General features: G+C 38.5%; 1 protein-coding gene across 6 annotated transcripts in view; it reads right to left on the reverse strand.

Moving 5' to 3' along the window:
* Positions 1-12,137, reverse strand: part of LOC124167366 (transcriptional activator protein Pur-beta) — a 69,814-nt gene that overhangs the window by 15,883 nt on the left and 41,794 nt on the right. For all 6 annotated transcript variants that reach the window (XM_046545375.1, XM_046545374.1, XM_046545378.1 and 3 more), the window contains one exon: positions 2,896-3,014. In XM_046545375.1, coding sequence (XP_046401331.1) covers positions 2,896-3,014 — 119 coding nt within the window. The remainder of the gene's footprint in view (positions 1-2,895; positions 3,015-12,137) is intronic.

Consider the following 12,137-nt stretch of genomic DNA (forward strand, 5'->3'; position numbering starts at 1 on the left):
GTCCACTATGCGTTTCCATAAAGTGACAAGGATTGCGACCAAAGTTAGTACATAGGTGCTTCTCATGGTCCCATACCCAATATTTCTACTTTTAGTTGTGTATGATGCATCTTTTGCACCATCTTCTCATTACAGTTTGTTCCACCATGTCATACAACTTCTATGGCTGGACATCCTGCCGCATAGGCACACCTCTTAACACGCTCAATGAGAAAACGTGAAAACAGATTCAAATCAAAGTTCTAAGTTTCTCACTTCTCTGGGTACTATCCTTCCTGAGCAACGCTGGGTGGCCTGCTAGTTCTCAACCCTTTGCGGTCCAACGTCAGGGCTGGCTCGACAAGTTTAGTGCCTCAAGCACTTGGCTTGTCGTAGCATCAGGTCTTACTTCAAATTGAGCTCGACATCAAGGCGAAGCGATTAATACATGGGCAATGTTTCAAGAGAACACCAGATTTGCCGTCAACTCGAAGTTAGACCTAATGCTACAACAAGCTTAGTGCTCGTAGCATTAGACTTGTCGAGCCAGCCTCAACGTTGGACCACAAAGGGTTAATTGACAAAAAATAAATATCTCATTTACAGAAATAGACTACTGAAGAACACCTCACATTTTTAAGATGAATAGGGACAGCAAAGCCTTTGTAAATGATGAGGTTAACTGATACCTAAGTGAATGATAATGGATATAAAATAAAAAACAGAAATATTCCTATCATTGTGTTCTCTGCCATTCGAATCAAGGTAAGAAAAGGGGCAGTTAAGCGTCTGAGCCAGTCTCCTGTAATGGTTCAGACACCATTACGAGGTGCCATTCAAATCAGCGCATTCATTTCCCTACCCGCTCCGTTCCGCTAAACTTCCCCCCCCCCTCCAGACCACAGCCCGTGGAGGAAAGTGTGTATGCGTAAGTGGGGATGAATGTCGGTTATGTAAGATTACGAGTGTTGTGTGAGTTTGCTCATGTTCCTCCTCCCTTTCTTGTGCGTTAAATAAAAACTCAGAACCTTTCCTCTTTCCTTCCTTAAGCCTACAAGGGTCAACCATAAAATAAGTTCTGTTTTCTTTAAATCGAGTTCATATGGGAAAAATTGAAAATTACATTAATTTTAATAAATGTTTTCCTTTTTCACATTACATTCAGCATTCTCAATATACTTTGTATACCGAGAAAAAAACTATGAAAACCCCTCCTGGTAGAAGCTTACTGGCACCTCCTTAGTCCAGTTGGTGACTGCTGCTTTCAATTCCTCGTCACTTTTGAAACATACTCCAACTAATCCCACAGGATTATTTGTCAACTCAACCTCTTTATGATTCAAAATGCTGCCGAGGACACATATCATGTACGTGAGAGCAGCGAGGGGGGTCCAAAGTGAGCCCCCACCAAAGGCTTGTGTCCCTCTCCAACTCCCAGAAAAAAAATTCCGAATTAAATTAAAATGTCACCACCAACTGGGCTTAATTAAATTCTGAAAAATCTAAATTGAAAACATTTTCTTATGGAGAAACTCTCCTTTTGAAAGGAGGGAATCCCCAGAAGAATGGGTGGTCCAATGCTCCCCAAGCCAAATTCCCTGCCTACGCACAGTGTTGAGTGATTGATTCATGACATTTTATGTAGACATTATATTTCATCTGATGGAAAGATGAAAGGAAACACTGACATCAGTTTTGTGCCACACTGAGGTGACTCAGTCACATCAAGTGTGACACACTGAGGTGACTCAGTCATTCAGATTAAATGCATGACAATAGAGCAGTACAGAGGACATTCGGCCAGATGCCAGACTACTGGGGCAACCACCAAAATTGGCTGGAATATGTGGAAGAGGACCTGTAGCAAATGGTTGTAAGGAGATGGTAACCTATTTCTTAGAAGGAAGAGAACTGGATAGGAACACATAACTGACTGGACTCTTTTAGTGGTGCATGCCCATAGGTAAAGTATGATATACAGAATCATATTGATGGCTAAGTTCTAACAACACGTACCTCAAAATTTGGCCAGTTCGACACAGGTATCTTAAACTAATTGTAATAGCATTTAAAAAATAAAATTCAAGCAAAAAACAACTCTTTGTAGGCAAATGTATGATTCTTTTTCAGTTTTACGAATTTCTGGTTTTTAATTTTAGCGTACAATTAGAAAAAATTAACCTTTTTTTTCCTCTCCTGAAAAGTTTCTATTTTTGAGATACGTGGTGTTAGAACTTAGCCATTGATATATTGATCATTAGGGCTTAATGATTTCCTATTGTTCTTTTGATTGATTGAAAATCAAATGGTGTAAAAAACTGTGCCTCCAACCACAGTTACAAGAGCAACTAATTTTCTCCTGAAACCTATCCCCATGATCATACCCATGTAATATGATAGACATAGGAGGATTACCATTGAGTTCAGAGAAAGAACTGTAGTAATGGAGTAGGGAAGGAGAGAGACACCTCTGGTGTAGAAATGTGTATCAATTTTTATAGTTTCTGAAGATACTGTCCGCAAATATTGTGATAATTCTGTGAATTTGTAAGTTGGGAGTAACAGATGGGGAAAATATGTACAAGAAAGGGGAAACAATATATTGAGGCTGAGGACAGGAGAGGACTATCAACTTACATCTGCCCCATCCTAATAGAGATAAAATATTCTGTACATTTCAGTTCTGCAGAACCTATTTCAAGCATTTAACAAAGAGGAGAGAAGATTCACTGTGATGATGAATGTCCTATTTCCAAGATGGCTCTGTTAAGCAGCATTATTCACATCAGTTCTAGACATATCCCTAATAATAAGGTAACATTAAAGTTGTCCATTCAACACCACTTTCAGAAGAGAAATATCAGAAAGCTAAAATAGAAGAGAATATATTAAGTATATATTACAAAATGAACTTACCTCAGCAACTTTAATAAACCTTCCTCTCCTATTTTGCTTCACATCTAAATAAAACCTCTTGGACTGAATTTGGAGCATTTTTGTTGCCAACTCTTGTTCCCCTTGTTGCTGCTGCTGACCTGTAAAGATAAAGAATAGGCAACGATATTAGGTATAGAAACTCTAATGCTTCCAAAACATATTCAAAAGCAAAGTTCTACCATAGATAAGTCACAAACAAAAAAGGGAGTAAAAATTCTTACAAGATAAATAATTTATGGGTACTGCACTATATCCTTGACGAATTCATCAAGACTGCTTAACTTCCCAATTAATATACACTCAGCCTCATTCATGGGTGACTACAGTCAGAATTCACTACCTTACCCCTTGATGGGAGAATGAATGACTTCCGTCAAACAGTATACAGCATAGATAGGGTGTTTCAGGATAAATCTGCAATACTTCAGGAGGTGATAGGGGAGACAATTTTAAGCATTTTTTTGTCCTTTAAACATGGGGTCGAAAATCCTTTGTTACGAGCTATAGCAATGCAAACTCTTTTTCGATGGACTTCGTGGTTACCATGATAAAACTGCGTATGTAATGTGCAGTGATGTAAGGGATCTGAAACTTGTGCTGTTTGTGCTCGAGATATGCTTCATTCAATTTATTCTATCCTCAAAGAGAATAGTAGCTTATTTTTACATTGGACTCAGAATAATCGTTGACATTTCAACTTTCAGAGGTACATTTTTAACGATAAAAACTTTATTTTCAGGTATGACATAAAATTTTCTTAAGTAATTTTTAGGAAAATTTATTTAATTTACTGTAGTAAACATCATATCTTTATCACTATTTGCATGGATTATTTGGAAACTCTAATTGATGTCATTACTGCTATGCATCATTTTTAGGATTGGAGAGAGTGGTGATTTTCCTCAGTCACCAAGGCAATTAACTACAACAATGGAAGCTTGACACAGAAGTGAGGAAATGAAGATGAATGAATTAACCGCAATGTTCAAGTTTCTTTCAATAAAAGCATAAATCACAGTTTAGAAATGAGAGCTTTGAGTTATGATTTAATCAGATGATAGAGTTCTGATTTAATGGCCATTTCTTTTAGAGTAATCTTTAATTACAAAAAGTAATCCCATATTTATACCAAATTACAAGAGTTATCCTTTGATTTTAATTTGACACTAAGATATGACACTAATAATAAAAGAGAAAATAAGAACTGATGAAACTGAAGGCAATGGCAAGATGAAAAAGAAATACCTACACTCCTATATAAATCATATGAACCTATCAGCTTAATTAGCTTCCCTTATTTCTTCCTCCAGCATAGCAGGGGCCAAACATTATTAATTCTAAAACTTTTTTTCTTAAACTATTATTGACAGTTTAATACAATACAAATAAAAGGAAAAAGATAATGAGCTAGTTAACAACAAATATGCTAAATTAGAAGGCCTGTTATTGTTCAAATGGCAACCTCTTTAATACCTCAACAACACAATATTCACGGATTCATTGCATTGATACCATCATTAGAATGTTTAGAAAAAGTAACCACAGGTCAAAAAGAGCAAGGGGACTTCCTTGAGATATCTAAGAGTAGCTAGGACATACACAGATTATTCCACATGTTTTCCATTCCGTTTGAACGTAATTTCAGAATCCATACAAAAATGCCCCATTTTGCTCCCATCAACGTTGAAAAGATGTAAGACATCAGGAAATATTGAAAAAGGAGCAAACATTCTTATATCTATAGCTCCAAAAGAATTTTTTCCTTAAATCAATTTCCAAAGTAAATATAACAAAGGCAATATAGCATAATCTAATTTTTAATATGATATTAACTTCCCAAATGAATAAGGAAAGCGAACTAACCAACATTCTCAATAATAATTTCTGAATAATAAGAATAAGCGCAGAATTTCTAGCTTTAATGGTGTAGTTTTCCATGATAAATTTCATAAATTCTATGATGCAACCAATACGATCACTTCCAAAGACAAATGAAACTATACAAATAACAATAACTCATTTCCTTGAAGACAGTGCCTGAGCCAGAAGCCGAAGTGTTGGAGGACATGGAGATATTGACCTGGCTGGAAACAATACCGATAATTCCGTTCCCCTATGTAAGTGTTCAGACTTCTCATTTTACACTGCATACCTCTTCTCCTGGACATATAAAAATTTTTGCATCATTATCATGAGTAAAATTAATAATTTCTTGGTCTTGACCCTTTCGCACCAGACGTCGGGTGGAGCTGATGGGAATTTTCAAACCCATAACAGCTGAGGTCGGGTATAGCTGTCGTGGATTTTTCAACGCAAACGAGCCGACGTCGGCTACAGTTGACACGAGGGAAGTAACCACTGAGGTAGCAATTGTCTGATGCATTCAGGCCTGGCGTGGGACCCAGCTTAGCAAGCCCTTAGGGTCCTTCCCCATGCAATAAAGCCCGACCCTCCCACTCGTTTATGATCATCCTCACCGAAGCGATCTGATAGGAAGTGGTTATATTGTCAATAGTTTTTTCAATGATATATTTTGTTGCATACTACAATTTTAAATACTTTGAAATGAATTCTTCGTTTTGTTCTATGCATAAGCAATTTTTGAACGAAATTTTAGCATTAAAAATAACGGACTTCCGGACTTATAGCCTTATTACCTTTTATTTACTAAATTTGTTGTTACTAACACTAGAAATCCGTTTAAAATTCCACAATGCTTAAAAAATGTTAGTAATTCTTATATAAGAGGAAATTATTGAAAATCAAATACAATTTTTGGTTGAAAAAACACTGGTAACGCAATAAGTTGACCTTGGATTTGTGCTATGATAGGGTTAGAGGGTGTAGTCCAGAGGCTGGGGTAAGGGGCATGGTTGAGCTGGATCCCAAATCTGAGCGACGATAATACCAGGGTAACTCCACCCCAAAAAAGAGCTCCATACAGAGAGGTTTAAAATATTCTCATGCTACTCATAGCACAGAAAACGTTTTCCAACTGTAGGCACCGGCAGGAAAGGGTTAATGGATGGATGACTTTAAGAAGTTTCTCATTCTACAATCCATTTCTTTGGCCATGATAAATATTTCCTCTGTAGCTGCTCTTTAACGAATAACATATTTCTCTCTTATTTCAACAATGGCTTATTCACTTGGTAAACAAGGAATTTGGATGTTTGGAGATTTTTGCATTAAAAATAAAATGATGACATGGGCAAGTTTTTAATAATCCAGGAGTCGACACTTTAAACCAAATAGCCCCGAAATACCTAATTACTCCATGTAGTCTCAAAAATAAATTTAAACCTAAGGAATGAATTAAACTAAGTAGAATACGAGTGTAACTACAACTTACTCGGTGCTGATTTTTTTAAAATTTTCAATTCCTATGGGAGTAATCATAAGCTGAAATTGAAGTATATTTTGTCCCACAAAGTAGAAAGGAAAAAAGCATTTCCCCTCAATCATAACAGAGATGTGTATATCCTTTATCGATCTATGACAACAGTATTCCTGTAGTTGAGCGTTAGGAGGGACGAAGATATGGTCACTAAAATGACCCAAACCACTACAAACAAACGCAAAAACTGAGAGCTGATAAGCAGAGAAAATATTCTACAAATAAATAAATTTACAATAACCTAGGCATAATTTTTTATTTTCCCACATTTTTGGCATTAAAAATGAAAGATTTTCTTTTTTGCAAAAGTCTATGGTAATGATCGTAATTTTATTTTTTTATTTTTAATGAAAAACAGTTCAAAGTAGTAACAAAGGAGTTCAGTAAAAATCTAGTCTTGGTAAGGACCACAGCATTTCCATTTCACATAAATTCTTTAAAAATAACTACAGTCAATATATATTACGCTTAGTTTTGCCTGCTACATTATTTTTCTAAAATAAAGATTTCCATATAAAACAGCAAACAACCCAAAGCAAATATTTCCGATGCAAAGAAATGCAATAAGCCTCTTCCTAGATTTCTGGATCATTTCAATTTTTGTGCATGAATACACAAAATACCCACAAAAATTTGATTTTCAGACTGATTTTCTAAAAGGAATTAGAAGGTATGGCGAAAATTTTTTTAAGGAGTAGATTAAAAATTTGGCAATTGATTCAACTTCATATCGAAACTGGGGCAAGAATGCGAATTTTACATCAAAGGACCATTTTCGGTGGGACAACAGTGAGTTTAAGGGCAACCAACACCCAGATGTCCCTTAATTTCAAGCACTCCTTCCCACCCTGCCGCCAGACTCCACAATGCAGCAGACGTCAGCGGCAGAAAAGTAAAAAAGAGAAGAACATTCCATTCAGAAATCAGGAGTACTACTCTCCCGTCAGTTCCGCGAACGCTCGGGTGTACTACGAGCGGGAAGTACGATCGCGGGCCGAAAGCCGCCGCGGGCGCGGGGAGCTCGTCGGCCGCCAACCGCGAAGAGACCCTCCCCCGCCCCCGATCAAAACTAATAACTAAAAACGGAAGGAACGCCTAAGATACTCATTCATCCATGGATAGCCGCGATCTTACGGGGAGTAACGTAAAAAAGTAAGGCAGGCGAGGGGAGGGGCGCTCTAAGAGGGGCTTCGTCGCGGGGCAGTGAGTAAAAAGGATAAGAACGGGGACGCGTGGCGGGGTGGGGGGTATTAGGAAAATGTTTGCCGGGGAGGGGAGGAGACGAAGACGGTTAAGTGAGGCAGGGTTGCGGAAGGGGGCGAGGGAGTTAGTGTGAGTGGGCCAGACGGTGAATGACCCCTACGGAGAGGGAGACGGCAGGAGAGCAATCAATACCGTGTGTGCAGCCCTGGGACCAACACGTCCTCCCCCCTCTCCAGCGCCCCTCACTCCCCTATCCTAAGTCGCGTGAAGGGAGAGTGGGAGGGGGGGGAGACGCCCCCGCGAAGGCACTTTCGCATACTTTCACGCCTTCACCTCGAAAGCATAAGGATGGACTTCTTGGGGAAAGAATTTGACGGTTCTTCCGAAAACATACGGCTAACTTTCAACAAATCGAATTTCCGATAAACAGAGAATTCGGCTGCGTTGACGTTCTGTACATCTGTGCTTTCTCTCCGGATGGTCTCTGCCTCCCAAGCATGTGCGCAAGGGTAAACTTACAACAGAAGAATTCGATGTTTCCCACGACAACATAAGGCTAACTTCTTACGAATCGACATACCGATAAAAAGTGATTTGGTTGCGTAGACGTTCGGAACGTCTCTACTTAAAATTTTGAACGCTTTAACCTCGAACGCATAAGGATGCACGGGGAAGAATTAAATGTTTCTCACGACAGCTTACGTATAACTTTCAAGAATCTAATTCCTAAGCCATGAATTTCAGGTAAATACTTCGGTTGCGAGGACTGTTTTATTCATCTGTACTTTCTCTTCGGAGACCTTCGCCATGAAAGTATATGGATACTTAGGGAGGATTGCAACGTTTATCACGAAAAAACTTAAATCCTTATGAATCGAATTTCTGGTGCAGAAGATTTCGTATACGTTGACGTTCTGTCCCTCTGCACTTTCTCTTCGGAACGCCTTTACCTCGAAAGCGTAAGGATGCTCGGGTAAAAATTCAATGTTTCTCCCTATAGCATACGACTTACAGCAAATTTCCGAAAATTAAAAATTTGGCAAACTTTATATGCACAGTGATTTTCATTCCCTAGGCGCAATTGCTTGCTTTTACGAAGAAGATACTTCGACTGATGCAAGTTCAGTTTATCACCCTTAGTTATTGAGATTACTCCCGGCAACGAGGACTAAACGAAAACTATACTTAACAAGGTGGTTTCAGTTCTCCTATAAACCTTTCGCAAACGCTTCCCTAGGCTGGAACGAATTCCATTCACATGCGAGATTAAAGTATATTCCCACTCAACTGATACGTGACGACCAAGTAATAGAATCCACAGGCATAATAAATTAGTTGATTATTTCTAAGTACATTATCCAGAGTAACCAAATCAGATCTAATCCACACAGTTAATATTCACCCATGAAATTAGAAATGAGACTAACTCAGATAAGGGGTGATCGGCTCCGAAACTCAACTTTAACTTAATTTTGACAAACATTTATCGCGAGAATATTGCTTAAATCTCGCAAAATTATGACTCTCGTTCACTAAAAATAAACTTTTCACTTCTCACTAAAATAGCAACATGCCTCAGTCCACCCTTTACACATATTTGAATCCTTCAAGTACGGAAAGAGTAAAGGATCTCCGAATAAGCAGGGTCAACTAGCAAAAGGGATGGTGAAAATCTCTGGCCGGCGGGAAAATTTAAAGGATCTTATTAACTGATAATAGTACTCCAGGAATTTATATACCGCCGCCTTTTAGAGCACAACATACGCCTTGAAGTTAGATACGCCTTACTTGAACAACACAAAGCATTTCAATTATCATCTCCTCGGTTTCGACCTGGCTGCCAGAGTCAAGAAAGCTCGAATATTCACCAATAAAAAGCCAAAACACTATGAGAAGACTGATACAATTGTTCCACAGCCATATGTGAATCAGACGAATGATAAAAATCATCAACCTATACGCTACAAGAAAAAAATGAATATAAATTGTCGAAAGTGCAAAGAAGGAGCATGAATAGATAATAGGAAAAACGCTGATTTGTGTCGCTTCTTTAATAATATACGCAACGGGAAGAGGTTCGCATGAGATTAACACAACCCAATTACAATTGAACTCACTCGTTCCTAATTCCTCAGAGGGATTCGTGGGCACATCTTGATCGCTTTCTCAGAGGACGGAGAGGAGGGGTGGGGGATGAAAGCACTGGAGAGAGTTAAGAATCCTGCCGGTAAGGGTCACGCAAGACGCTTTCCATTCGCATTGTATTGGGAAATTTAGGAACAAATAGAAACAAATGTACTCTACAAACACATCTACAGTATGACCTGCGAGCCATCTTAGGTTGTTTGGCAAGGGTGATTGGTGATTTGGAGATGAGGGAGTCAAATAGGCCTTCACGCCGTAGATATGTATTGATGTAAAAAATAGCAACAAATTACTAGGAAATTTGATATAAGAGAGGATTCATTACAAAATAAAAAAATACTTAAGGAACTATGTCCTTCGGCATACTTACACAGCAAAATTTCAACCATACTATGCTGAACTAATAATTATATTTGGTAAATATTTTAGTCCATAGTACCATTCGTCCGGAACATATCATATTCAAACATGGCGAATATTATAGAATTTATCCAATTGCTTCGAGTACTATTTCTACATCTTCGAAGCAGCCGTTTTGATAGCATAAAACTGTTAGTTCTGTTGAAGTCCAATTTTTTTATATACACATTATCAACACAATTATCACTAAAATTATTATATACCGCTTTTGTATACCTATCCACTATATTGGATGCACTCTTTCAAAAGCCAGTATACATTAAATTACCCTCCCAAGTGATTATTCCATAAGTTTTGACTAAATCGAAACTAATCTGTCATTGGCAAGTCTCCAACCTCAAGTTATGGAGACAAACCAGAGATAAATCTCATTCTAAAAAAGTAGTAAGCACCCAAGTTCACTTCCATCGACCTGAAACACAATTAACACAAAAGCGCATCTAAATCGTGTCAAACAAGCTTAACTACAACAGTTTCATACCGTAACATTCCATAGTGTTTGAAAAAACTCTATACAAAGCATGCGCCTATTGTATGTCCAGAATGCACTCGGCTGCATCATGATAGAAGTGAATATGGCAAAAATATCAGTACGTCAGAATTGAGAGAGGACGATCGACGACAACATACTCCTAAAACATACTTCAGGTTTTGACGCCTGAGAAGACAAAAAGTGGAATTATGAAATACGTTTAGAACAAGCTCACAGCCAAATATTAGCCTAATATTTGTCACTGAATGACCTCAGAGTAGCCTGAAGTTTAGCATGTAGAATTACAGTTAACCAAGATAAAATAAAGGGGTAGAGCAGACGTAAAATAAACTTTATTGGGCAGATCTATTTTATTTACCTTTAGCTGATAGGAGTAACTATCGTCCTGATTTCAGAATTAAGTCATGAAGAAAATTTGAAAGTATTCTTTACTGAGCGATAAGATACTTTTAAAATTGCCCCATAATTGTCATTGCGAGAATGATGGACTACATCACTAAAAGTCTTCAGCTGGAATACTTCAAATTGCGGGGTAATAACTATTCACGCGAAGTAAATCATGAGCGATGATCACTTATGAAATTAGCTTGAAATTATATGCAATGTTGTAAGCATACAAGCATAAGAAACGAAACGTAAAAAAGCACGATAATTACCGGTGAAGGGGAAATTAGTGGAATTAAAACGGCGTTGCATAGGGGAAAAGCCTTACGACATTCCCCACGCCTGCACGCGAAGAAAATTATTAGACGAGAGGTCACCTCAAATGACCTACTGCGGAGAAACCAGTGCGAAAATACACTTACTCCAGGCAAGCTCTGACGAAACCTAACGAGGAAAGTGAGGCTAAAAATAGACTTATTTCCTACAGGCCTTACTGACCACTTTCACATGCTCGAACTCATACGCCACCTCCGCCTTATAAGGTTAAAAAATAGGTTTCCCGAATTCCTCACACCTAAACGCCGACTTAAGTAAACTGTACGGGGTATAGATTTTCCTCCGAAAGCACCCACGAGCCGGCGACCGAGAGAAAAATTGAAGCTACCGGGATTATAATTAGCAATGCGGATCGATCAATCGCTCCTTTGGCTCGCGGAAACCCAAGGAGATCGGCGGGGAATGGAATCGTCCATCCTCGCAGTCGCCTCTCAGCCCGGACGATGACAAACGACCTGCAGCTACACCACCGCCCTACTCCTTCCCTTCGCTCGCCCAACCATCCGTGTCAATTCGATTCTCTCGTAGTCTAGGGGTTGCCACTGGCTGGGAAAACTGGTTCGGTTGAAATTCAATTACTACGACCTCATAGTAGCACATTCGACACTACATTGAAGCGTAAAATTTCATAGAAGAACAATGTATGCGTGAAATTATTAATTTACAGCTTTCTTTTCACAATGGCAAGAAAATTAATTTCGTTCAACGTTTCAAGGAGTTCTGGTTTATTCAACTACAAGTATTTGATTCTTTCTAGGCCAATGTTGGCAGTGAATGTCTCTCAGGCTTCCCACCGGGTTTGGCACTCCATTTCTCTCGACGTTTCGATGACATAAATTTTTA

Source organism: Ischnura elegans, chromosome 10, assembly GCF_921293095.1.
Source record: "Ischnura elegans chromosome 10, ioIscEleg1.1, whole genome shotgun sequence".
Classification (NCBI taxonomy): domain Eukaryota; kingdom Metazoa; phylum Arthropoda; class Insecta; order Odonata; family Coenagrionidae; genus Ischnura; species Ischnura elegans.